We start from the raw sequence: 27334 nt of genomic DNA, 5'->3' as shown, positions 1-27334 counted from the left end.
CTCCCTCCTCCTAGGTTAGCCAGCTGAAGACACTGTTGCAATCTGTTCTTGATCAGTGGAACATTTACAAAGTGGCTTATGAAGAATTGAATAGTTACCTGACAGAAGCCAGATATTCTTTGTCCCGTTTTTGTCTTCTTACTGGTTCTTTGGAAGCTGTGAAAGTCCAAGTTGATAACCTTCAGGTGAAAAAAATATCCTGCCTCTTGACATCCTAAGGATGAATTCAAGGATTAATTTTGTCCTCTATTGCATAGATGCAGATAACTATACATTTTGGTTCATAAAAAATGGAAGTACAGACACACAGGCACATTAAAATCACATGACATTAAGAGAACACATTATGAAACAGCCATTTAATTTTGCATTTTGCAGAAAAATTAAATAGTGACAGTTGCTTTCTTTTTAGATTTTTGGTGCTGGTCTTTAAATTTTGATCCAGACTGTCAAATTGTTAAAAGTTTTTATATCATGCTAGTGACCATTAAAACTAAAGTTTCTTGCTCTGCCTCATCAGGCTTCTGAGCTACATGTTGAGATAACGTTTTAAAACTCACCCCCCCCCACCCTCTGATTGCAGTGGATTGAAAATGAAAGAAGGTGTTCTAAAAGCGTTCAAGTGATTTCTCACTGTAAAGAAAGCATTAAATACAATGAGAGTCCTGTTATAAAATTATAAGTTAATACTAATTGAAATAATTTAAATACATTAAAAATTATTAAAATTATTGTTCTAGTACACAGAGTAACCTGTAATTCAAAGAAAGTTGTTGTCATTGGAATAAAAAATAATTATGCAACATTTCCAGATGCTTAATGTAACAAGACTTTGTGTTTAGTATTTGCCAGCAAATTTAAGTTCCCATTATTATGTATGATGTGTGATTTGAAGTCCAGACTTATTTCAACTCAAATACCCTAAGCATGAACAGTGCTTTGCAAACCGAGATTTGAAGAACATACAGTAGTGGACTTTACAGCCACTCTACTAGGTTTTCATTTTTTACATGTCAGAGATGCAGAGTCAGTAAAACAACAGGTACAGAAAATTACTTCTTTTGCTTATGAAGATTTTGACTATACTGTTTGATCAGGTTGAGATTTGCTGGGCTGTCCAAACCTTAATAATATGCACAAAATATTTAAGGTTTAAAAAGAAGGAACATATTCTCTGCCAGCAATACTTCAAACTGATAAGTGAAAGAGCAAGAACATTATTTTCAGAATAAAGCTTTTTTATGCTGCTACTTTTTTGGTCTCATTCTAAACAGAAAAATGTTATTTATGTTGTTTCATGAGCCAAGTTTTTATTTCTGTAGCAGTCCCATGCACTTACTCCTTCCGTGTGAGATTGCTTGTTTAGAATAATTTCTTTTACAAGGCATTTACATTTTGCAAAAATATTCAGTTAAAATTTACTTTTTGCTATGCCTTGATATTGTTTGGCATGAATCTAACAACAGACTTTATATTAAACAAACAACTTTCTATTTAGATGCAACACCCATGAAATCAAGTTTTGCATTCATAACCCGTATGATGTAACTGCTGTGTACTATTTTGAAACGTTTCTACATTGTGCAACTGTAATACCTCACATATCTCTTTATTATTTTTATTATTCTATCTGTTTTAGACCCTACAAGAAGAATTGGAAAAGCAAGAAATTAGCTTACAGAAATTTGGTTCTGTGACCAATCTATTGTTGAAAGAATGTCACCTACCAGTGACTGAAACACTTACCAATACTTTGAAAGAAGTTAATATGAGGTAGAAAATGTCTGTGTATTGAACTATACTTTCAGTGTTAATTTTGTATTTATCCATTGACTCAGTTTTCCATCATTTTTATTTTTTACATATATTATTTTATGGTGTTTGAGATTGGAGGGCTTGGAGGGGTGGGCAGGGTTATTCCTTCTGTCAGGAAATGGAGCAGAACTGTCTCATTTACTACTAATAATAAGTGAAACATTATTTTCTCCAGCAAAGCATTTGGACATTACTGTCAGTAGCTTTGCCCCATGCATGGCTGCCAGCCAAGATTCAGAAGTACTGTGCTGGAAAATAATACTGCACTTAAAATACGAGAATCCTGTCTGAAAATTTTGCTTGCTATGCAGGCACTAGGTTCTTCAGATTCCAGGTTGCTATTCCGAGTTGTAGGAAGGGCAAGAAAGTCCCTAGTCAAGTAAGTCTGAGCTTTCATCAGTAGCTTGGCAAACAGCTGCCCCAACATTGAAATCCAGGTCAGATCCAGTGTAAGGGTTTACTCAGAGAAGAAGCTACAGGAAAGCAGAAGCCAAAAGCAAAAACTAGTTTGGTGGAAAGTTGGGGATTTTCTTGAAAATACAATCATGCCAAGTCTGTTTTGATCTGTGGTCTATCCTGTCCTAGAATCTGGAAGTAGAGGCAGGGAATTATTCACCCTATTTCAAAAAAAAGATGCTGTAACATTGAAGCTTCAATTATTACTGATGGAATTTTCACTTCATCATTTTTATCATATAATAATAATTGAAAAATGTTGTGATTTCCTTTAGTGAGAAAATAATGAAGCAATTTGATAAATACCAGCATATTCGAGAAAGTACAGATTTCTGGTTGCCATTAGAGACAGGAATTTACAGGGGGATTAGGAATTTAATTGGATAATAAAGAAATGAAGAGTTTAATAGGTGTGGGAGTATTTTAGACAGGAATTATGCTGAACTTTATGACTTTAAATATTCTGTCAGATTTTGGGAGGAAATTGCAGCAGAAGAAATAGTTTAATGATTACATCTGTTTTGACCCTCTTAGACCCTTGCACAAATTTGGTACTAGCAGTTTGTGGTTGGTTGGGAATGCTCTGTGCAGTGAACCAAAGTGTGCTAAGTGAAAATAGCAGGAGATTCACTTCAAAAAGTGCACTCCAGCTCCAACCCTCAAGCATCCAAGATGGTCAGAACAGCCTGTCATATTTCTTGGATTCTTTTTTTTTTTTCCCAAATGTCTAGATCTTGATTATTACCAAATTTCTTAAAAGCCAAAAGATTATGGGAAACAGCAGAGAGAAAGAGGGGCAGGGATAGTTTTTGTGGACTCAGAGGCTTTGATCATCCATCCAATGTCTTTACCAGGTGGAACAACCTTCTGCAGGAGATTGCAGAGCGGCTGCATGCCAGCAAGGGCCTCCTTCAGCTGTGGCAGAGGTACAAGGACTGTTACCAACAGTGCTCTTCCACAGTCCATCAGCGGGAAGCCCAGACCAATGAACTCCTGAAGACTGCTACCAGCAAAGACATTGCTGATGATGAAGTTACCACTTGGATTCAAGACTGCAATGTATGTTCAGTTAAGCTTTGCACTTTTTCACAGCACTGTGGGCTAAAAATCACAACAGGCTCTCCATTCCTAAACTGTATACATGGTGTATTGGAAACTCATGTGCAAACACAGTTCTTTTTACTGACGCATGTGTCAGGCTCAGTAGAGACAGATCTGCTATTCAAATCTCATGCGTTTCTCAGACTTTTCATGTGACCCCTCCATTACTTGTTTTGGAGTTGTTTCAGAAGCCTATATCTGAAATCAGCTCTCTGGAGAAGGTAGATGAATTACACCATTTCGTTCGGTCTTGAGTCACTGCTTATTGAAGGGATACTTGCTTGGGAAAATATATCTACCCAATCCGTCGAGTTCCTTACAATAGAAAGAAAAATCATTTGACTACATTGCCACCAATCAAGTATGCTCACTTTTTCTGAATGAAGAGAGACTGTATATGTTCTGAGGATTTCTTTATCCTTCCTTATAGAAGGACTTCATTCACTCTGAAACCTTGAGATTCTCCCTTTTTCAAGACTGTATCTCAAAGCAGCAGGATAGTTTCTCTCCTATATGTAGTTACAATTTGGTGCTTTTAAGTTAATGTTAACTATCATTGACAACAAAAAATCGAATGTTAATTATCTTAGTGTAAGAAAAACAGTTGCAAGGACAGAAATGAATGTGTTAATGAACTTTTCAAGCATTTGCTTCTATAGTCATCTGGACTGACTATTCACATTGTTCGGTCTGAATAATTTCTGTATGTTTTGATGTCCCATACTTTAGCCATTATGTCTGGTCATTTACAAAAGTGATTTTTTTTCATCCCCCCTGGTAATTCATAGCAGGAAAAACAGAGATGTCTCATGAGTCAATCCACGGTGAGGGCTGCTGCTGCTTATGACCAGTATGTCAGTAGATTCAGAGTGTTTGTTTCAACAGATATTGCCTCCTAAGTAACTTGGGCTTGCTCAAAGATAGCTGAGCAGTCATTTCTTCCTCTTGCTCTGTGCACAGGTACTCCAACGTATTTTTTATTCTGCACATCATTTAGTTTGCATACAGAGTGTGAGTGGACACTTTGGCATTGAATTAGAGTAGTAAATATAAGCTTTTTGTACAGGGGGTGAGTCCGTTCATTTTGTTCCTCCTTTAAATCAGGGAAGGATGACATCAGCAGAGTGTCAGATTAACTATTCATACATTTATTCAATTTTTTGCCACAGGATGTACTCACAGATTTGAAGACAGCACAGGAGTCACTGGTTGTTCTTCAAGAACTGGGAGAAGAACTAAAAAGCCAGGTGGAGGCTTCAGCAGCAGCAGCTATACAGTCTGATCAGCTTTCTCTGAGCCAGAATGTGTCAACCCTAGAGCAGGCTCTCCGCAAGCAACAGGCTGTACTTCAGGTATGCAGAGGGTTGTTTCAGTCCTTGACCTGATCATCCTGTGGTACCTAAAAAAACACATATTAGCTCAAACTGCTTGGTAAAAGACAGTGCTTTTACCTGTTCAACGACATTTGTTAGGCTTCCCTTGAAGCCAAAGCTGAAAATAGAAAATATACTTGGATCCAGCGTAGAGACCATTTCAAATTGCAGTAAGAGCAACATTTGGTTCTTTCTGATGACAATAAATTAAGCAGAGGAGTTAGTTTCATAAGTTAGAGAAGGTTGTCTATTCCAAGGCAAGGAGATACTTATGCACTTTGTTGAAGTGTTGCCTTTTTACTATGATCAAAATCTTGTGTTCTAACCCAGAAAAGAAAAACGAAACAAGAAACAAAGCAAACCAAAACAAGCAAACAAAAAAACCCAGTAAATCCATAATCTGTAAGCAAACAGCAGTTACAATTGCTCTTAGCCTATATAGCTGTTTGCAAATCTATAACAAGAATAAACTGGAGTGTAATGGCAATATGGATGCTCTGTGGCTGAAGTTCTTAAACTGTGGGTCCTTTTATATTCAAGGCTGGAGTGCTGGATTATCAAACCTTTGCCAAGAACCTGCAAGTCCTTGAGGGCTGGATAACAGAAGCAGAAGAAATCTTGAAAGGACAGGATCCCAGTCATTCATCTGACCTCTCAGAAATACAGAGTAGGATGGAGGAACTCAAGGTGACTACTAAATGGAGAAAGTGTAGCTTGAGTGTTTTTTTGGTGTCTGTTTTTGTTGTTTCAGTGGTAGCCTGGCTATTTGTAGTACAGGGTATGCGCAGATATCATACATGCATTCTGTATGTATTAAAGGACTGTCATGCATGCAGAGTATAAGACTGAGAACTAAGAAGTTTGATGGCAGTCAAGGAGTTACTGTCTGTGTTGCTTTTCACCTGAGTAAAGAAGAAACTGTTTAGAATAAAATTAATATCAAGTCAAAATGGGAATGGAAATTTTAGTAGTGTTTGGAGATTGCTTTCGCCTTTTTTACTCTAGACTTTTTTTGAATTTATGCAATTCCTCTCTTAGTGATATTTAGTTTAGGTATGAAGTCATTTGTTTATTTTGTATATCTCGATATACTGAAGAAATGTTTATACTGTGTGCCATATGATACCCCTTTGAGCTCTATCATTCTTTTTCTGGAGGGGGCTTTTTTTTTTCCCTTCTTTTATTTCAGAGGCCCTGACAAGAAGTTGAGAAACTTTGCAATCTAGGCTGATTTTGCCATTTTTAACTTCCATTATTTCTCTCTGAGGATTAACTGTGCACAAAATTCCACTTTGGACATGCTAAAAAAATAGGACATTTTCCTAATGTAATGAATTGGGTTTATCTGTACTGCGAAAGTAAAAATCCAAAAATAAAAAGTTTAGTAAGTCCAATGGGAATTTGCCAGACTAGCATGCAGTCTAGGAAACAAGGAGAAAGGCTCACTTTTTAAATATAAACATATGGCTTCAAACAGTTGCCTACATTTGCAGCTCAAAGCAGTAAATCCTCAGTTCAGAAAAAATATTTCAGTGCCATTTGAGTTTACTTCTCTGAGCACATTTAAACATGACCCAAAGTCTCCTGGGCTGGGATCAGAGGCTGAAAACTGGAAATGCAGTCCTTCCCTGGCATAGGGAGTGATTGCCACTTGGTGGCAACCAAGGCCGTTCCAGATTTAACTAAGTGCTGGTTCATAGTTTCGCTGTCAAGAATAGTGTAATTACCCAACTTTTAGTTATCACTTTTGTTGTCTCTTGCAGAATCAGATGTTGAAGTTCAGCAGCATGACCCCAGATTTGGACCGTCTTAACGAGCTGGGTTACAGGCTCCCTCTGAATGACAAAGAAATCAAAAGGATGCAGAACCTGAACAGACATTGGTCTCTGATCTCATCTCAGACTACAGAGAGATTCAGGTGGAGATGTTTAAAGCTTGTTGTATAACTTTTTTAGATTACAACAGCTAGAAATTACACCTTTTGCAGAATATAAAAATCTTACAGATATTTCATTAAGCTCCTTTCCTTCGGTGTACTTTTATAAGTGAAGAGTGAAGCCAGTGAGCCCAGATGTTGGTTTTGCCACAAGTGAACAGAATTTGAAATGAGGGAGACCTCTACTTTTCAAAGCATTGACTCAATAAATTGAATGAGGCAGCTCAGTGGGAAAAGCGATAACATCTGGTTTGGATTTCTGCTGGAAGAGTTATTGCAAGATACTCTTAATGCAGTGTGTGAGAGAAGGAGACCTTACCTGAATCCATCTTTTTTTCTTTCAGTAAGCTGCAGTCTTTCTTGCTGCAGCAGCAGACCTTCTTGGAGAAATGTGAAACTTGGATGGATTTATTAGTTCAGACTGAGCAGAAGCTGGGAGCAGAGATTTCAGGAAACTACCAGAGCCTTTTAGAGCAACAGAGGGCACATGAGGCAAGTCATCATGTGTATTTATACATAACTACTACACATACTATTTATATATAAAAGGAATGCAAGTTTGCCTACACTGTCTGAGAATATCTTTAAAAAAGAAGCATGCAAATGTATCACTAGTACCCACTTCGGAGGAGGACTTGAGTATGCATTTGTGTATAATGTATCAGTATGCCTATGAGTGCTTCTCACCTACATTTAATCTACCGCAGATTCGTTTGCACCAAGGAAATCGAAGTTGTTACTGACCTTTCAGTATAACCTAACTATCCTCATGCAATTTGACCCTTTGTCTTCAGTCCTAAGTGGAGAAAATCTTCATTCTTTCTGTTTATTCAGAGTGTTTGTTATTAAATTGCCAACATACAAAGCATCTGAAGAGCATGTTAAAGGAAGACTTTTCTGTCAAGTGCTGAGTAACGTAACTCATCATGAACCCTCAATTTTGTAGCATTGCCGTGGAGAATAGACTGATTTGATCTGGTCTGTGTGTGGGAGTTATTTATCTTTTAGCAACAAATCAGGAACTAGCCCAGCTTTTGCTGCAGGGGAAAGCAGATTCAGAGTTTTTTACTAGAGGATGCATTTATGATTCTTCAGTGAAGTCAAGTAATGCAGTTTTTTCTCCACCCATATTGTTACTGCCAAGAAACCTGGTAAAGATCAAGTAAGACAAGTCAATTTACATACCAAAGCTCCCATGTGGCCACAGTAGTTTCAGTTCCCACAACTTTTTCAGCCGACCCATAGACTCAGGCCAGATCATAGAGTCATGTCCTCCCCCTGCACCCCCAGTCTTGCCTTGTATCTCACAGCAGAGTGTTTAGGTGAATGTCTGATAGCAGAAAGTAATTCACAACCATTTTTGCCTGCTTTAGCATACATTTGCTTTAGCATTTAACTGCCTTTGCTTTCATGAATGTCATCCATTTCATTTCCAATCAGTGCTGCCAGAATTAACTGGACAGAGTGTCTTTGTAAGTCGAGACGTCTCAGCTCTTTGAGATTTGAATGTCCAGAAATCATGACTAAGTGGACAATTCCCTTCTGTTGCTGTGTCCACTCATAGTTACAATTTTTTGAAAGGGGTTAACAGCAATCTTCTTACATTCAATTATCTTGAGATATCAGCTTAATTCTCTCCTGAAAACTTGATCTGGGAAGGTAGCTTAGATAAGTGTCACTCAGGCACTCTGTCAAAGCTTTTTGTATTACAATTATAAAAGCATCTCTCAGGATTTAGAGAATTAATATCTGATTTTCTAAATACTATAATTCATCCTAATAACATGTGGTAAACTGAATCTTTTTTTTCCTAGAGCTTTTTGGCATTTTATATAATCTAAACATACTCAGTACTCAATATTCTTTGCAGTGCTTCCTGATACCCGTGAAGAATTTTCTTTCCATTCCTCATAGCTGAAGGGGTCAAATCTAAACTTCTTGAGATTAATTTTCAGATTGTTTCACTTTGTATTTTTGAAGATAGTAAGAAAATATTCTGTTTCCACACTTATTCCCAGAATGGATGCTGAAATGCCTCCAGCTCTGTTACCAACTTGCCAGTGCTGACTCATAACTTTGCTGGTGTTTAATCAAAGAGCAACCCAGCTACCTCAGTTGCCTTATTTAGAAATAACTTCCCACTAAAATGTACAAACCACCAAGGTGGAGGTAATGCTTTTTTCAAATATAATGCCCTAACACTGGCATTTTCATCAAAAATGTCTGTCAGGACAATCATGTAGTCATTCCTGTGCAGGAATGTACTCATTCCTGTGAAGAGCTCCTCATACTTGATAAGCTTTTTTTTCACGTGTCCTCTTTTTTAAAAATATTTAAATTGTCACTTTTGGAGGGTTGGTTTTGTTGAGTTTTTGTTGTTTTCTTAAACATTTGTATTCTGTTTAGTCCCAGTCTGTCGACAGTGCTGGTAGATGCTGTTGCCTCCTGTACTTCATCCATGCCCCTAACTTGACAGAAATAGATGTGACAGGAAGGAGAATTTCTATCTTCTTGCTCAGCTTTCTGAAATTCTCAGTGCCACAGTATTGTGTTGTTGTTTTGTTTGTTTGTTTGTTTGTTTTCATGAGGTAATAGAGCTATTAGTTTCCATCTGGTTCAGGCTCAGTCATTCATAAGAACCAAGGTATACAAAGAACACTATCAAATACTTCTGCAAGGAAATTAGACAACACTGTTTCTTTTTATGGGAAAATTTATGACCTGGGTAAAATTTTCAAAATTAACTCCATGATTCAGAGAGGCAAAAATCTCATTTTGAAAAATTAATCCCTCATCTAGAAGTCCTAAACTATATACAGTGTGCTTTAAGGATTTAAATGTATAGGTGCCAGTGGGTATTTTGCTGCCAGTTGCAGATGCAAGAATTGGTACATCACAGTTTGAGTTGATGGGAAGCCATGTAACAGGGGTGTAATCTGAATTTGGGGAATAGTGGCTCTCAGTTCAGGTGAGGGTCAACTTCTGTCAACTGTGAACAGTCACTAAAAAAGGAAAAAAAAATCTCGAGCTTCATGCCAATATACTTTCTCTTTTAATCTTTTTGAAAGCTTTTTGAACATGGACTGAGTTCAGTTCTGAGCTGATGCCTGGGTGTACTTTTGTCAACATAAGAACATTACTGAACAGCATTATCTAGAAGCATGGTCCATTACTAAAAGAAAATATATTTTTTTAAATAAATTTTAGTATGTATTTAAATCATCTTTACTTAAGAAGTACTTAGATAATTTTTTGTCTTAAGTAATATATAAGCAATAAGGGAGATTTAAAAGTGTTGAGAAAGTTTATTGTGACTGATGGAGAAAATTTGAAAATAAATTAGACACAGTGGAAAATTGGTTTCTACCTCCTACACATGGCTGACCATTTCTTTTAAAGTTCTGGTGGCAGTGTAAAATTGTATTAAAAGTTTGTATAACACTCTCTCACCAATCTGTGCATAAATTCAATTTAACAAGGCAAAGGACTGTAATATTCTTAAACAAGAAAGAAAATAAAAAGTGCCCCTGCTGTCCATGCAATAAATATGCTATTTGGATTTTGTTGAAAATTGTAGTGCCAATCACACAAGTGTATTTAGAGACATAAAACCTAGCTGATGTTTATGTTATTTAGCTTTTAATAGTTTGGGGTTTTATTTTTGTCTTTGGTTGGTTGGTTGGTTTTATTGTTGTTGTTGTGTTTGTTTGGGTTTTTTTAAATCTCAAGGTCATAATAATAATTACTAGAAGCAGCAAGTAACTCCAGCAATGAGATTTTTAAATGTGTTTGTAAGTTCATGACAAAACTCCCATTGAATTCTTTTTAAATGAGTTTAAATACATGAAGATTCATTTTTACCAGTGCATAACAGATAGAATTAAAATGTAAGAGCTTGTTTTAACATCCTTGTCTCCTGTACAACAGCTCTTCCAGGCAGAGATGTTCAGCCGCCAGCAGATTTTGCATTCAATTATCTCGGATGGGCAGCACCTCCTAGAACAAGGACAGGTGGATGACAGGTAGACGTTCCTGTGTTGTTGCTGCTCCTGGTTATATGAAGTGATACTTAAACTAGTGGGGAACTTCCAAACAGAGGAGATAGCAGATGTCAGTGCTCAAATCATGCTCTTCTGAGGTAGAAGTTACTATTGCGGTGGTTAAGCTATGAATTAGCCAGATCTTAAATATGGCAGTGTTCTTTAGGATGCTATGGGAAATGTGAATATGTGAATGCATTTGTGAATACAACAGCCTTGAAGGCTGCTTCTCTGACTAAGATTTGTCTTGGGTTATCAAGCACATTACATATATGTCTGTTTCCATGTACTTTCAAAATCATATTTTCACCAAAGGACCCTGCAGTGACAAATTTAGTGAGTTACGCTTGATTTATGCCAAATGGGGATTTACCTCTACCAAGAGGTAAATTTATCTCTACCTACTGCCATTTAAGAACACATGTAACCTAAATGTGATGGAACAAGAATTCATTGCTGTCTGAGATTTCATTTTAGATGCTTGTGATCAAATGAATGAAAATCAGTGAAACACCAGTGGGTTCACAGCTGTGCATATGATTTGACTTTGCTAAGGGTGTCATGTTGATGATGAACAGTTTTTCAGGGTGTGAAAATTATGTTAGTGCTGTGTATATCTTATGCCTGCTTTGAGCTCATTAGTATATCTGGGTGTGAATTGTGAAATCTCCAAGATTTACTATGAATTTGGCTAATCCAAACTGGTAAAACCTGTGGATTTTCTTCTTATATTTCTGGGAAGAAAGCAGAAGGGTTTTTTGTGTTAAATGTCTGGGTTCTTTAAGGTCTCAATAATTTGAGCCTTTTGATTCTTCTGGTACATGAAGTGTGAAGTTCTCATTCTCAGTCAGCTATACTATCACGAGATTTCAGTGTTTTTTTCCTAGTGTTTCTTAATTGGCAGCCAGAAAAGGTCTTCCCTTTCCCAAACAGATCAAAGTATGATGGTTACTATGTATTTTGATTTGTCTGCTTATAATAGGGATGAATTTAATCTGAAGCTAACTCTTCTAAGTAATCAATGGCAAGGGGTAATTCGCCGGGCACAGCAGAGGAGGGGGATCATTGACAGCCAGATTCACCAGTGGCAACGCTACAGGGAGATGGCAGAGAAGCTGTGCAAGTGGCTGGTGGAAGTACCCTGTCAGCCAGTGAGTGCACTGGGCAACGTTCCGATCCCATTGCAGCAAGCCAGAGCCCTACTGGATGAAGTGCAGGTATGTCCAGTGTGTTTGAAGAAAGAGGAAAAATCCCTGCATTTTTTACAGACTTCATCATTTAAAACGTTTTTTAAAATGTATTAGATTTAGACTATCTGCTTTGCAGAAAGCAATATTGGATGTTAGTTCTTCTTTGAAACTGGTATAGCCTCAGAAGCAGCAGTGTGATGGAACCGAAGGTGGAGTTCCTAAAGAACATGCAATGGAGAACTTACTGGGCTCTCTCTCTTGAGCCTTAGTTACTTCTGTTTTTTCCTTTGCAGCAAATGTCATACTGAAATGGTCTTGAAAAAAAGCCATGATGTCCTATTTGAGGGATGTACTCCAGCTGACAAAAAAGGACATCTTGAGTGTCCATTTTCATGTGAGGTTAACAGTATCTGTGTAGTAGCTTGGTGTCTTCAGGCTTTTTGGCTGGAAGATCCATATAATCATAAAGCTTAGGGGCATAATAGGTTCTAGAGGAATTATTAATCTTTAAGACCAATTGAGATATTGATATTAGTGGGGAGAGAGAAGCCTTTCGTGTCTTTATCTCCTTAGAGAAATTTTCTAAAGGTCTGCTGCAGTAAATGGCTGTGAAAAGGTTATAATGAATTGCTAATGGTAATTAAAAAGACAAAGCTGACAGAAAGCTTTTAATGTTTTTCAGCTTAAAGAGAAAGGGCTGCTAAGGCAGCAAGGGAGTTATATCCTCACTGTGGAAGCTGGGAAGCAACTGCTGCTCTCTGCTGACAGTGGAGCTGAGGCAGCCCTGCAGGCAGAGCTCACTGAAATTCAGGAGCGCTGGAAGAAAGCTAGCACACAACTGGAGCAACAAAAGAAGCAGCTTGCTTCACTACTGAAAGTAAGTGTGTGATTTCTTCTGTACTTCTTCAGCAAGACCATGGTTTCTCACTATGAATCCTGTTGAAGAAAAGCATTCTCAAGGGATAAGCATAAGTACAGGAATTGCATATATGCTACATGAACTCATAATTTCATTTCACCACTTCTGAAACTAGCAGTAATAATACTTCACAGTAGACTTGTATGTGAGTTGATATTTTTTAATTGTTATTTTGAGAGAACTGCCGAAAAAGACTATTCCTACTAGTCCTATTTTCAGCATAGAGAAAATAATCATATTTTCTTTTGCACAATGCAGTTTAGGTTTTATACGTAGCTTATTGAAAATTAGACCTGCCTTATTCCCTTTACATGCCAATGTCAAGATCTGTCTAGCCAAGACAAGTTATTTGTAATTCTCCATCCTTAAGATGATCATGAAATACTGACGTAGGTTGGAAAAAACTGAAGGAGAGACATACAAAGGCAGTGGTAGAAGGAGAATATCGTGAAACAGAAGACCAAGAAAAACAAATTCAGTATTTTCTGGTATGACACAACTGTCATTCTTTATGGGTTGACTGGCGTATCAGAGATCTCTTTGTCTGTAAGCATCTTTTTAATAGGTTTTAACAAGCAGGTGATGCTGCTAGAACCATACTGTCACATGACATTTGGTATAGTTTGATGTTATGGACACATTTAACATTTTCGAAAGTATACAAACACTAACGCTGGGTGTAGCTGCTAGAATCATAATTTAGAGGAGATACTGCAGGTACTTCAGTGTGACCTGAATTTGCAGTATCCCAAATAACTTTTTTTTTTTTTCCTGAGATTGATGCACCTGAATGGAAATATTGTCAGGGAATGGTAGCATGTTTAATACAGGTATTCAAAAAAGGAAGTGAAAAATAATTTGGGAAGGAGAGGCTTTTCTGAAAGGAAAGAGTTGGATCTGGACAGCTTTGTAATAACAGGAGGCTTTGGCTTGTGTATTTCTTCTAGTAGAGATGTACACAGAAAAAATTTGACACAGTTGTACACAACTCAAGTTCTGAGACTATTAGTATTATTGAGAGGGGAATTTCTGGGCATGTTGTTACTATTAAAAAAAAAAAAAGTTTTAACTGTTCAGTGATTAATTAGGCAAATGAACAGGCTTAAGTGTAATCCATATCTGAGTTGAAGTCTAATAAACATTCTGCCTTCAGGACTGGGAAAAATCTGAAAAGGGCATTGGAGACTCTCTGGAGAAGCTAAGATCATTCAAAAAAAAGCTTTCTCAGCCTTTGCCAGAACACCATGATGAGTTGCATGCAGAGCAGATTCGTTGCAAGGTGAAGTACTTGTTCTCTGTCGACTGTTGCCTCATCTTTGCATTTGCTTCTGCAGTAACCTCTTCCATTGTTAATAGGCTTGACATTACTGACAGTGCAAACCAGTTGCCATCCCCGTGACATGAAACTATCCATGTAACATTTGGACAGCATAATACCTGAGTGATCTCACTATCCTGCAGTGTAAATATAGATCTGATCAGAAGGGGATCTGAAAAGTACTGTGGAAGTGCTAAACACTGGTGTGTTTTTATTATAGAAATTCCAGATTCAAATTTAAACGCATGGTATCTAAGGGGTTGTATTAGTGCTTTTTATCTGAGGTGAGGTTACTGCAAGGGGTCTTAGACAACACTTTTATGCTAGTCTTTGAAGTTTAGAAATGGGTTACAACTTGAAAATATTTTTAATACAGAGAAGTCCAACCCAAAACTTGGAATTCTCAAATTCCTTTAAACTTTACAGAGTTTTGAATAGTATTAATGTATTAGTTCATGACTACTTGTTACAAGGCTGATGTATCATTCTCTATTGGGGAGATACCTCACGCATAACTCTGAAAACATTGGGGTTGGTATTTTCTTTTTCTTTTAAATGAGACTGAAACTGTCCACTTGAAATGGTGAATCTGCTGAGATATTACTTTAATTCACTGGTGTAACAATGCTAGTCTTCATGCTTCATCAACACATTCACATTTTTGTTTTCAAACTGGTCCTATTTCCTTGTGCACTTCTTTTAAGGAGTTAGAGAATGCTGTTGAAGGATGGACAGATGACCTTGCTCACCTCTCTCTACTGAAGGAGACCCTGTCTGTATATATCAGCGCAGATGATCTCTCAATCCTCAGTGAGCGCATAGAGCTTCTGCACAGACAGTGGGAGGAGCTGTGCCACCAGGCAAGTATAGTACTGAGCCCTGGTAGGAGTATGCAGGCTAGAAACGTGTTGGGAGAAAAACTGAATGCAAGTGGCAGCTTTTGGAAAAGATGCATGTAGACACATTCAGATTCAAAAGTGAACTCTTGCTGAATGAGGGAAAGCATCTGTTGAAATGCTTCTCCTTTAGTTACTGCTTATGTTTCTAGATGTCTTGAAGTTTGTCATGGCTGTGAGGTCATATTTAAGCAGCCTTGAAGAACCAACAAAAAAGGTCTTTGTGTGTACTGTGGGACTGTGGCATGGTTGGCTGGGAAAAACACAGGAGTAATACAGTTTGCTGAGCTTTGGTAGAGGAGCCGTGCTCAGGAAAGATCTCCCCTCCCACTCAACATTACTGTGTTGTACCTTCAGTTCTCCTGACAGCTTCTACTTCTTCAGACATTGGTGTTTGCATTTGTCTTAGTCTGAGACTGACTTGCTTGGCTGTGAAGTGAGCTGAGGAGTATTGTTTTTCAGGTGCATCATGCTATTAGCAATTTTTTGTCCATTTTGCACTTAGAAATTCAAGTAGTGGAGTCTCCGTCACCCAACATTTCAGGTTACCATAATGTTATTTCTGTGGTTCAGTAGAGATTGCAGTGCAGATAACTAACTTGGAAATACTTACCTCATGTGCAGTACCTGTGAAGGCTTCAAAACCATCCCCTAAGTAGGAAAAGTGCTTTACAGGTAACAGCACAGAACTCTTTATGAATTATTTGCATTTGAATAAACCAATGTAAATACATCTAAACTACAATATAATCACTGCACTTAAGTTTATGATAAAGGAAAAAGCCAAGTAAAGAAGTTTCATCTTAGTTGTGTGCATACTGAATGTTTCAGGATATAACCTAGTGCAATATTTTGTTCAACTGTTGCTCATTTCCGGAAAGCTGCATCAAGTTTAGAACCACAAAAAGGAAATGTGAGATCATGTGTGTGCCCCTTTTAAACTTAACATGGTAGCTAAAGAACAGATCACCTTTGTTTATGGAAGAGCAGATGCAGTCTTCATCTCAGCTGAAATGCTCATACAAATTCAGCAACAACACATTACAATGGGGAGGAAGTAAGTAGTGGTACAAGTGTCTGAAACTGGAGAGATGACTTCGCTGCTCATGCTCTGCTGCTATTTTGATTTCAGTGTCTGTCCTTGTCTGTCTATTACTATTCATAGTCTGAGGTGCTGCCACTGCTATAGCAATTTCTTAAGCACAGCCATGTTGTTCTTTCTTCTTTACTGACTACAGCATTTGCCTGTTTGATGTTTTGTGCCTTTTCTGTCAGGGCACACCTTAGTCTTTTGGAATCTCTCAGTGTGCCGTGTCCATTCAGGAGAAATAATAATCTGTGGGACTAATATTTGAACTTTAGTATAAAATTGCTTATGCAAAATATTGTGTATCTTTCATTTAGCTTTGTACTTAAAAATCATGGTCCTGCACAAATTAGACAGTGTTTTGGAGGTTGCCCTATGCGCTATGTGTATATATATATTTTTTTTTTTTTTCCCTTTGGTCAAACAATTTTATCTTACTTTTTTATTTAATCTGTTAGACTAAAAAGAAACGTTTAATATACTTTATAAAATTTTTAAGTGAGCAAAAATTGGGACCAAATTTATTTTTATCTTCTAATGAAACCTTTGGGTTAGAGACATTATAAAACAAGATACTGATAGGCTCCTGAGCCCAAGTAACGCTTGGATGCCTCTCTCTGTGCAATAGGATGTAGCTGACAGGAAACTTGAGATTAACACTTACCTCTAAACTCACAGAGAGTCACACAAAGTTTTTGCAGTACAAGTCCACGTTGTTTTAATGACAAGTAAGTGGCTGGAACACTTTTGCCAGGCCAGAGGAGTTCACATTGAGGTACAAAGTGTTTCAAGCAACTCTTAAAAGCATTTACTATTTTGTTTTTATTTACTCTCTGCAAATGTTTTAAGGTCTCCTTACGTCGACAACAAGTTAGTGAGAGACTGAATGAGTGGGCTGTATTCAGTGAGAAGAACAAGGAGCTCTGTGAGTGGCTGACGCAAATGGAAAGTAAGGTTTCTCAAAATGGCGACATCCTCATAGAAGAAATGATTGAGAAACTTAAAAAGGTATAGTGTGGTGCACGTACAATAATGTACTGTTCTTTAGCTGCTTACTTGTTTTATGTTGCAAAGAGGATACTGAATTAGCTGAAATTGAGGTTTTACCTTGCACTGATGTTTGTAGGTTCCAGCAGGGCTGTGTGTTTGTGTGCTTCTCTCACTATGCAGCATTTTCCTGCCTTTCTTGAAGTGAGACACCAGAAAATTAAGTTTATGCAAAGTCAGAGGCATCTGAATGCTTCACTGTATGTCCAACCAGAATTGTATGTAATGAGTTTAAATATAGCAGATATATTCATAGAAGGCATTGTGTTTTGTTTTGGTTTTTAATTCTTTTGATAAAGTTGTTCATGGTTATACATCTGATATTTAAGATGTTGTCTCTCGACTGTACTAATCACCAAAAAAAACCAAAGTTCACTTATATTTTTGGATGGTTCATTTAGTAGTGTAGAGCAGAGTGTATTCAGAGTAAGTACCCTGACTTTTTGATTGCTCTTTACTGTCCAGGATTATCAAGAGGAAATTGCTGTAGCCCAAAAGAACAAAATCCAGCTTCAGCAAATGGGCGAGCGACTTGCTAAAGCCAGCCATGAGAGTAAGGCATCGGAGATTGAGTACAAACTTGGCAAGATCAATGACAGGTGGCAACATCTTCTAGATCTTATAGCAGCCAGGTAAAACAGTTGTTTTGTTCCTAAATGCTACATGGGACAGATTAATATGCTAAATGTCATGCATTTTAAATCTCTTTATTGTCTGCCTTTTTGTCATTAACTGTGAATAAGTTTATTCTTAACTATCAACACATTTCTGTGAAATTCACCTTCCCATTTTACTTTACAGTACCTGACATCATTTATTCAAGAAGAGTCAATTCAAAATATTATCTTCTAGAATGACAGAGGATTGGTTGCAGTCAGCTTTAGTGAGCCTTGCTCCAGTAACTTCTTACTTCTGATGAGTGCTTAAGACTGGGTGCAAATGTAGGTTTTCTAGAAAATTCTTGGCAGAAGAATCAAAAGAGTACATTTGTAGTTTTGGATTTAAAGAAGAGCAGTTCCAAAACTAAGCCTTAGTTTTTCTGCCTGATTAGTTTTTCACTGGTGGAGAAGAGTAATTGCAGGTTAAAGATTCTTTTTACTCAAAAATATAACAGCAATTTTCATAACTTAAAGAAACACAGAATTGTTGTTTGCTATTTGAAGAACCTGGTTTCTTTGTTTCAATACTTTCTGTTGAGTTGTGCAACAGCCTCCGTTGCATTTTGTCAAAATTTTGTGGTTCATAAAATGTACATACACTTTATATTTTACACTTCTGTGGTGTAGGGTCATATGAATTAGTAATACTTAAGCCCTGTTAGCAGCAAAAAGGTTAGGGTTTTTTGGTCATCTTGTTTCGTCTGTTATTTTTTCATATGGTTTTACTTTATTCCTGTTCTGAAATCTGTAAGCATGGGAGCAGTAAATTTCACATAAGCAGAAGCATTCTGGTGGCTCCAGATCCTTTTATAGCTGTTCATTTTAAAGTACTGAACACTGTATATTTCTTACAGAAACATTAAGTCAGGAAGTGGTGCATTACAGTTGAGGAGCCTGCTGGTTTCAGAGGATGTGATACGACACCAGTTGTTGAATACAAAGTGTATTTGCCGTGTTTTTGTCTTTTGAAACACCTACTCAGAAATATGTTCCAATAGTAGCTTCAGGAAGCTTCTAGTGAAAAGTGTTTGCATTCAGAAACTGCAAAACACATCTTTAAAAATTCTGTATTGTCTATTCAGTATTAGAGGTTAGTGTCTTCTATAAGGACAGGTGAGTGTTCAGGATTCTATGTCATTCTTGAGGTATGGAGATATAAACTGCTATATTATACAGTTAAGCTGTCTCATTCTGTTATCATGAAGCAGGATCCTAAGTCCTAATTCTAAACTAATTTATGTAAAATATTTATTTACTTTTATTTCCAGATCGTTTCAACATGGCCTTCTCACCTAGCATGCTCAGCACTATTGTATTCAATTAAACTTATAAACCTTTCCATTTCAGTGCTTACTGAAGTGAAAAGAACTGTGCAAAGTTTGAATGTTGCATTGCTGAAGTTTGAAAGTAAATGGTGGTGGATAGGTTTGATGCTAGACCATGGAAATTTTGCTAGTTCAGCTATAGCTTAAGCTGATAGCTGTTAAAGCCCATAGTTGTTGATTGATGTATGTTCAAAGTACTTGAATTGATGTCTAATTCCCACTGGACAAAAGGGTCTACATCCTCCAAGATAATTTTTAGCAGGCTCCAGAGGTGCTTTAGAATATGTTGTTATATAATGGGGTGTGTTACTGTTATGATATTTTGGAGTTTGGAATGTATCATATAACATGAATTTTGGCTGCAGTCAGCTAGTAAATGCAGATTAATTGTTTTGGTGTTGAGAATAAAGCACAACTTTCATACTCTGGATCCCTGACAGCATTAATGAATGAATTATTATATCCTGCATGCTTTTCTGCAAAACTGCAGTCAGCCCTTGCCTGGAGCATTTTTCTTAGTGGTTTATTGCTACAGCAGTGAACTAATAAAAAGTGTCCTATGAAAATGCTTTAGTAGTATTGTATGGTTAATATACATCCAGTCTGAATCTTTCGTTGTTGATTTTATGCTCTGTGGTGGAACTTCCCCATTCACTTGTAAAAGCCTCCTCTCTTTCTTTCTCTGTTTCCTTACCCACTTTTTTTTTTTTTTAATTTTTGCTGCATTCTGAGGAGGTCTGTAACTGCAGTAGAGATAGCCACAGAAAGGCAGTTGTTTCTCTGCATCAGACAGAGACTTCCAGAAGATTTTCGTCCTTTCAGATAGACTTTTCTGATGTATCAGCCTGGTGCAAAAATGTTACAGATGTTTACAGCCAGGAAGCAGCAGTATCGCTGCAACTGCTCAGGCTTTGCAAAGAAGGCTTTGTTGTGTTTTCATCCCTTCCCCTAGCACTCACGGTCCACATTCTTGGAGATCAAGTCTGGCACATGTTGATGAATGCAAGTTTTATTTAGAAACATGACCACTTGTCACCATTCAGTCTCATATTATCAAGCAACGGCTGCTAACACTTGTTTGGCGTGCAACATTTTCTGTACAGTACTCACCAGCAAAGAGAAGTGTGTCCCTTTTCCTCACCCCGCCCAAAGCACAGCGTTTGCAGGCTTTTGGAGTGGAAGTTCTTCTTTTTAATGCTGGAAAATTTCATGGTGGTGGCGGAGGACTTGCATGCTGTGAGGATGGCGGAGGACGGCAGTGTGGATTCAGATCTCCCAGACTGTAATTGTGATATCACAAGGCAGGCAGCTATTTTTGTTTGCTTTTGATTGATATGGTTCTTTCTGAAGTCTTGGCTTGCTGGGAAACTAATTGAAATATTGATATGTAGAAATCACTACCTTAGCTAGAAATGACTGTTTTCTGCTCAGTTTAAAAATAGCTGACAGTGATAACAGCATACTTGGTTTTACAGCTAGTGCTTTTGGGTCCCAGAATAATCTTTTGTTACTGATGCAGACTCAGAACTAATAAACTCTCTTAGCTGTCTGAAAGAAACTGTAGACTAGTTTTACTGCTGTTTTTAAATACAAGAGCGTGTACACACATGAGAGAAAGCAGACTTTGTATTTGTCTGCTTGCTGTTTGTGTCATCAAAGGGGCATGGCTACAGGCAAAAGGCAGAGAAGGAGAGAGGCTATAAAGAGAGTATTTCAGTCTTAGCTTACTGAAGCTGGTCAGTCATGTACATATTAATGACTGTTTTGTAGCTGCATGCAGTGCTCAGCCTGCATCACCTTGCATTTTTGAGTCAACTTCTCGTTTTCCTCTTCGTATTTGCTTTTCTAAAAGTTTTGCTATTGTTTAGAGTTCTAGAAATTTACTCTTTGAAAGAGTAAAATGTCATTTGAGGAGCAAACATAACTGGTGGTACTAGTGTCCTGGTATGCAGTAGTACTGTACTTTGAACAATAAATCTTTCCTAATCATACAGAGATTATTCTAAACTCCATTTTAAAATATATTTAATAATGTACAATTTTTCTCTATTTCATAGAATAAGTATTTCTGAAACTTTGTCACCTGTTCCAATTAGATTTATTTTTTTAAACTTTTCTGTTTTCTGTGGGCTTTGTACAGATTTAGCTAACATGTTCTCACTGACTTTTTTTGTGTTGCTTTGAAAGTTTAATATTAGTAACCAGCTGTCTAAATGACTAATGCAGTCACTATGAGTTCTATATGATGCATTGTTTTGTATTTCCAGGGTTGTTCCTGTTCAGGTTTAAGTGGAATCTAAGGCTATCTAATTTATGACTAATTGAATTAAAGTTAGTTGTGCTTAATTTCAGCTACAAGATGTTTTCCCACTGCCTTTTTAAATTTAAAATAGACATTTTAAGTTATTACTTTCTTGAAGAAACTGAGGTATAATAATTGAAACATTGAAACATAAGCATCATAAGCCTATTCAAACTTTCAGATGAGTTTTTGTCCATAAACCATGAAAACAAACAATTGAATTTTGCAGTATTTTTCGTTCTGAGAGTCTTAAGTATTTGTGAAATGTAGCAATACTTATATGAGTGTGCTGTGTAAAAAACCAGCTTTTAAAACAGCTGCCTCATGGATCCAAGTCTTTGTTTTGAATGTGGAATCTTCATTATCAAGTAGCGGAGTTCTCTCAAGTCTCTTGCAGTAACATCCATACTCCTACAACAGAAGCATGAGATAATTATTGGAATAATTAACTATTTAAACATAGCCATGTAAATGAAATCTCAAAAGATCAAAATTACAGTTGGCTAGGTATCCTACATACTTGAATGGTTTTTATTTCGACCTTTGTCTCTAAACGAAGCTTTTAGTTTCATTAAGTTCAAGGACCTGCCATTAGCATTGATAAATAGGATTACATTTTTAAGGGAAAGATGTTTTTGTTGCACAAACATTATGTAATTATTTGTACACAGGCACAATATTTGGTGAGAAGAAGAGCTTAGACATCTTGCTTGCTGAAATTCAGAGGGGAAACGCTTAGGCATGGTGGATTACATCTACTATTTGTTCACAGATAAGTTTTCAGAGTAACTAGAGGCACAACGCTGTATTGCAGTTCAGTCAAAAAAAGTAAGCGCAGCAGACTCCAAGAATCACTTGTTTATTTGTTTCTGTTTGCACCAAGGGCAAGAAACCTATTATATTAGACTCAGTACAAAAAGAGAACAGTTATTAACAGTAAATGTAGTGGGGGACAGGAAGGGAATTGTCCTTTGTTTTTCTTTTTTTTTTTCTTAACTTTTGGAATTTAAGTGCAGTGAATTGTAACAGCTTTGCAGGAAGGCAGGTTTAGCAGTAAGTTTTGGGTTTGATTGGAGTGTGCTTTTAATGTCACTTTTTTTTTTTTTCCCCTGTCTTGAGTAACTTAGGTCATGTGACGGAAAATAGCTCTGTTTGGCCCAGGGTTGTTTTTTACTCTGGCAGGGATGTCTTCTCACACAGTCTGCCTGAGGCAAAGAGGGCACTTGCTAAATGAGAGGCCCTTTATCGGGTGTTGCAGGTAAAATGTAAATAAAATCCAGCACAGAAGTGAGGGTACTATGCAACTGCAAACAAGAAAAGCCTAGTCCGCAGCTTGGACTTGCGAATGATAGAGTGACATTGCTTGTACATAGGGCTGATGTAACTCGTTCCCTTCCCACCCCGCTGTGCCAGTAAAGGATCAGCAGCATCCAGCTTTCAACATCTAAGCAGGAAATAGACAGGATTTCACTCTTCTTAATTAATGTCCAAGACTGAAAAGCTGTAAGTTCCAGAAGAGAGATAACTAACTTCCTTGATCACTCTGTGAGCAAGTTTCACTTGGTCCAAACCCTCAAAGCACTGTAGATACAACCATAGGTGACAACGATATAGTGCCCCTGGACATTGGATGTTCGCCTAGTATCTCTTCAAGGCTAAACGTATAGCTGAGGTTTTGGATAACTTCATGATGGATACTGGGGCAGTCTTTCAGCATGATTGTGTTGACTTCAGTCCCTTCATAGCCAGATTTTCAGCATGTCCAGAGGTTTTGCAGTAACCAGATTTTTTTTCAGATCACAATCCTGAAGCTGCTTGTTGTACAACTCTGGCAAAGAATGTACATTGGAACTGTTCTTAAGTGTGTTTGGTGCTAAAGAGCCACAGTTTGACCATCTGTGATCTAAACAAAGGGCTAGAAAGAGACAAAAATTTAAAATATTTAAATTTTAACTTTTTAAAGTGGAAGTTAAGATTTCTGTGTTTGTCTTTGGTAAGAAAAGGACACTCAGATTTAATAGTCAGCTGCAACTAATGCGTTAAACATGGAAACACTTCATAAATTTGCTCGTTAGTATTATGGAAAAAAATGTGAATTGCTCTGTTGGAATTATAGGATAGTCAGGTGGTATTTTGTTTGTTTGTTTGAATCTGGCAGTCTTGTTTTTTTCAGGATGATTTAGTCAGTCTATTCTCAGCTGCACTCTTCTCCTAAAGCTTTCTGATATTGAAACACTTATGTGGGAGAGCAATAGAAGCATAAAAGGGAATGGTATTCAAAATTGTTTGTGGTACTACATAAACAGAAAAAAAAAATCTTAGAAATATTTTCCAAATCCACTAATGTATGTTATGTAACATTGGGCTAGGAAGGAGGGAAATACTGGTAGATATTTTTTCAGTTGAAACAGACTGAAGGAAAAAATATCAAGACAGTGAAATTTTCCTCATCTTTGAAGCTTAATATTCATTTGAATTAAAAAAAAAACAACAAAAAAATCCCACTACTTATTTTTTCCTGTCTACTACTGTTGCAGGATCAGGCTCTCAAGAAAAATACTACGTAAAAATTGCCATGCATTCCAGTTTCCTCTGTTTAAATCTGAAGTAGTCCAGTAAGACCAAAACCAGCTTAAAGCAGCCTTTGCGATTCAGGAATTCTCACTAAGTTTTCAGCTGGATTTCTCTCTCTAAAACTTAGTTATTTAAGGACAAGTCTTCACACTGGAACAGGATGCCCAGAGAGGTGGTAGATGCCCCACCCTTGAAAACATTGAAAGCAAGGCTAGATTGGGCTCTAAGCAACCTGATCTAATTGAAGATGTGCCTGCTCATGGAGTTGGACTTGGATGACCGTTAAAGGTCCCTTGCAACCCAAACCATTCTCTGATTCTTACCATAACAGTGGTTCAATGTTTAGAAATCACTAGGATGAAAAAGGCCTGCTCACTCAGAGCACTCCGCAACCAATACTTATTAAGTGGATATGTTATTTGTAGCCTAAGAAGTTTTGTCATCTGTTGGCCAAACACACAACTAAATTACTTAGACTGGTTCAGGGGGTTGGTATGTGCAAGTTCATGTGAAGAAAAAAAAAAAATCCAATTTTCCTTCATTAACAAACATATAAGTGGACTGATAAAGATACAAAAGCTTTGCAAATGTTGTCTGGCATTAGTAAGCTCTTCATTTTTTTTAACCAGAACCTTTGAATGCAGGACTATTTGCACATATAATATATTTCTGTTACATAATATAGGAAGACTTCAGAACAGAACGTGCTATCTAAGTTAAGTTCCTCCGAAAACCTCCTGAAGCATGTGCTGTAGAAATTCTCCTTCACAGTATACTTATGCTGCTGTTGCTTTTTCTTTGCAGGGTAAAAAAGTTGAAGGAGACCCTGGTTGCTGTGCAGCAGCTGGATAAAAACATGAGTAGCCTGAGATCTTGGCTTGCCCATATTGAGTCAGAGCTGTCCAGACCTATCGTCTATGAAACTTGTGACTCTGAGGAGATACAAAGGAAACTAAATGAACAGCAGGTAAAATACAACACACTTATCAGGTGCACGATGACATGGGGAGAACCAAAGTAGAGTGTCCTTGGGCTGCCCATACCCAGTTCAATGCTGAGAGGGCATGAGGCAAAGAAGTGTTTAAATATCAAGGCAAGTGGTACTTACTGTGTCACTTATAGAGCCTTCTGCTGGCTTTGACATCGAATCCACCAGGAGCTGATTGACATTTCCAAGAAAGGTAAGGCACTAAAAGATGTAACCTGAGCGAGTTATTGCAATTGTTTTTCCTTTGGGGTTTGTGATTTTTGTTTGTTTGAATTTTCTGTTCCCAGAGGCAAAACTGACACCTATTAGACCTTGCAAATATTGCACATGCTTGAAAATTTTTAGCAACCTTTCTAACTTGGTTTTATTTTGCAGCTTGTTTGAGAACCACTTTGCATGCAAAAATGCATGAACTATACATGTGAAGTGAATATTGTTTTATAGCAGTGGTAGAACAAAATAATCAACACTGGAAATGGGCAGGAAAATGTTAAGCCAACCAGATTTTGTCACTAAAACTAATATTATTCCTAAGAAGATTTACTATATGTACTCTCTCTTTCCAGTTCCATTATACTGTCCAGTGCTGTTTTACCTAGAAGCACATTGCTGGGGGGGACTCTTGTTCTGTTGCATTCCTGTTGGTTATTTATTTGCAAACGTACCTTTTTGGTGCCTTGCTGGAGATGGGTTAGATGATCTCCTGAGTTCTTTCTCCAGATGAGAAAGAAATGTGTGGGAAGAGGAGTGGCAGAATGTTTTCAGGATAATTGATTTATGAAGTACAAAAACTGGCATTTTGCTTTTTTAAACTGAGTGTGGGAATGAGAGCCAAGAACCCCCTCAGTTTTTGCCAGCTCTCCAACTGGTTTGCTACATGGCTGTGCAGAATTTCTTATTAATAATCTACATGTGATTTACATAGGAATAATAATTTATAACACACAAGCATTACTAATGAGTAGTGTTTCTGAGACAATAAAGTGCTGGACAGGGGTAAACATTGCTATCAACAAAGTAGATACTTGAGATATTTTACTAGAATCCCTATGCAGACATCCCACAGTTTGGTGCAACCAGTCCTTATGGGAGTTATTCTGGACATAGAGACTGGTGTACCTCTGCCTTCTGCTTTTTCCTTCTAGTGATCCCCATGCCATTACAGGGTGCAGTGATATTCTGTAAAAGTGTCAGTGGTTTCATTTGAACTCCGAAGGGGAGAAATAGAGGTGAATCTCATCCTGGGAGGATGCCATGTTTGGAAACTTGATGATGATTTGATAACACTGCAAGGCATGGTAATAGCAATAATTTTAAAAAGCCCACCCACCTTCAATGTATGGCAACAAGTATTTTTATTAGTCAGAGGCTATATCACTACCGACCACATCTCACAAGGCTACTACATTGGCCATCTCCTCAAGTATTTCATCCCTCTTTCTTCTTCCATTAGTGATCATATGTTCTTTTCAGAGGTCCTGTTATCTTCCTTGCTTATACTGCTGCCAGTTGTTCATATACAAAATTACATTAGAAATATTATGCTGTGAAAGAGGAGGGCCAAATCCCATTTCTGTAACTCCATTATCTGCTTCTTGGCATCTGTTTAAACCAAGAATCAGCTTTGTGGGTTGCTGGTCTCTGTAGTGAAATTAAAGATACCTTTTAAGCTCTGGATATCCTGGGGAAGGTAGGGTAACCTCACTGCAATATTTTCCTTGGGTCATAAACTGCATTTCAAGGATTACTTGTTTGTTTATCTTCTCAATCTCCTACCACTTCAAATATGTTTTTTGGGTTGATGAAGGAAAAAAAAGTTGTATGTGTGTGACAGCAGTGCGTAAAAGTGATGTTCCTTTGTGAACTAACCAAAAGGCTAAATGTTCTCTAATAAATATAGAAAATTTTAAAATCTGGGAAGAAATATAAAGCTATGGAAAACAAAGCAAACAAACAAACAAACAGTGTAGACATTGCTTGTAGAAAGATGTAGGTAAATAAAAAAGTTTAATCCTTGGGAATCCTCAGGACCTCCAGCTGGCAGTTCTCACTACTGCTCTACTCCACAGCAGCAGAGAAAAGATTGTGTTACCTGAACTTGCTTAACCTCAAGTCTCATAGCTGTCTGCAGTATTTTCATAGAGTACTGCATCTATTTATATTATCTGCCCTTATATAACATTTCAGAATGGATAGAGAAAATAACAAACACTTGGACATTGGAGTGAAAGAGTATTTTCCAGGCACATGAAAACAAAAGGGCCAGAACTGGGGAAGAAAACGGCATTTACCAATTGATGATCTCATG

General features: G+C 37.4%; 1 protein-coding gene and 1 long non-coding RNA gene across 9 annotated transcripts in view; one reads left to right on the top strand and one right to left on the bottom strand.

Annotated features, from left to right (window-relative positions):
* LOC139827572 (uncharacterized) overlaps positions 1 to 20402 on the bottom strand; it is a 30212-nt gene extending 9810 nt beyond the window's left edge. For 4 of the 5 annotated variants that reach the window (XR_011738356.1, XR_011738357.1, XR_011738358.1 and 1 more), the window contains exons 1-3: positions 20273 to 20402; positions 4553 to 4771; positions 99 to 214 (exon numbers count right to left, since the gene is read on the bottom strand). This is a non-coding gene — a long non-coding RNA (uncharacterized lncRNA). The other variant, XR_011738360.1, reaches the window with a different exon arrangement.
* Positions 1 to 27334, top strand: part of SYNE1 (spectrin repeat containing nuclear envelope protein 1) — a 300424-nt gene that overhangs the window by 243987 nt on the left and 29103 nt on the right. For 3 of the 4 annotated variants that reach the window (XM_071806433.1, XM_071806432.1, XM_071806430.1), the window contains 15 exons: positions 15 to 185; positions 1640 to 1773; positions 3126 to 3330; positions 4542 to 4724; positions 5286 to 5432; positions 6509 to 6663; positions 7026 to 7173; positions 10609 to 10703; positions 11704 to 11938; positions 12594 to 12788; positions 13984 to 14109; positions 14853 to 15008; positions 16981 to 17139; positions 17644 to 17810; positions 24843 to 25005. In XM_071806433.1, coding sequence (XP_071662534.1) covers positions 15 to 185; positions 1640 to 1773; positions 3126 to 3330; positions 4542 to 4724; positions 5286 to 5432; positions 6509 to 6663; positions 7026 to 7173; positions 10609 to 10703; positions 11704 to 11938; positions 12594 to 12788; positions 13984 to 14109; positions 14853 to 15008; positions 16981 to 17139; positions 17644 to 17810; positions 24843 to 25005 — 2439 coding nt within the window. Of the gene's footprint in view, positions 1 to 14; positions 186 to 1639; positions 1774 to 3125; positions 3331 to 4541; positions 4725 to 5285; positions 5433 to 6508; positions 6664 to 7025; positions 7174 to 10608; positions 10704 to 11703; positions 11939 to 12593; positions 12789 to 13983; positions 14110 to 14852; positions 15009 to 16980; positions 17140 to 17643; positions 17811 to 20345; positions 20464 to 24842; positions 25006 to 27334 lie in introns of those variants that run through there. The other variant, XM_065835922.2, reaches the window with a different exon arrangement.

The sequence above is a fragment of the Patagioenas fasciata genome, chromosome 3 (assembly GCF_037038585.1).
Source record: "Patagioenas fasciata isolate bPatFas1 chromosome 3, bPatFas1.hap1, whole genome shotgun sequence".
NCBI classification, from domain to species: domain Eukaryota; kingdom Metazoa; phylum Chordata; class Aves; order Columbiformes; family Columbidae; genus Patagioenas; species Patagioenas fasciata.
The sequence above is the reverse complement of the archived record's forward strand: the minus strand, read 5'-3'. Positions and strand labels throughout refer to the sequence as shown.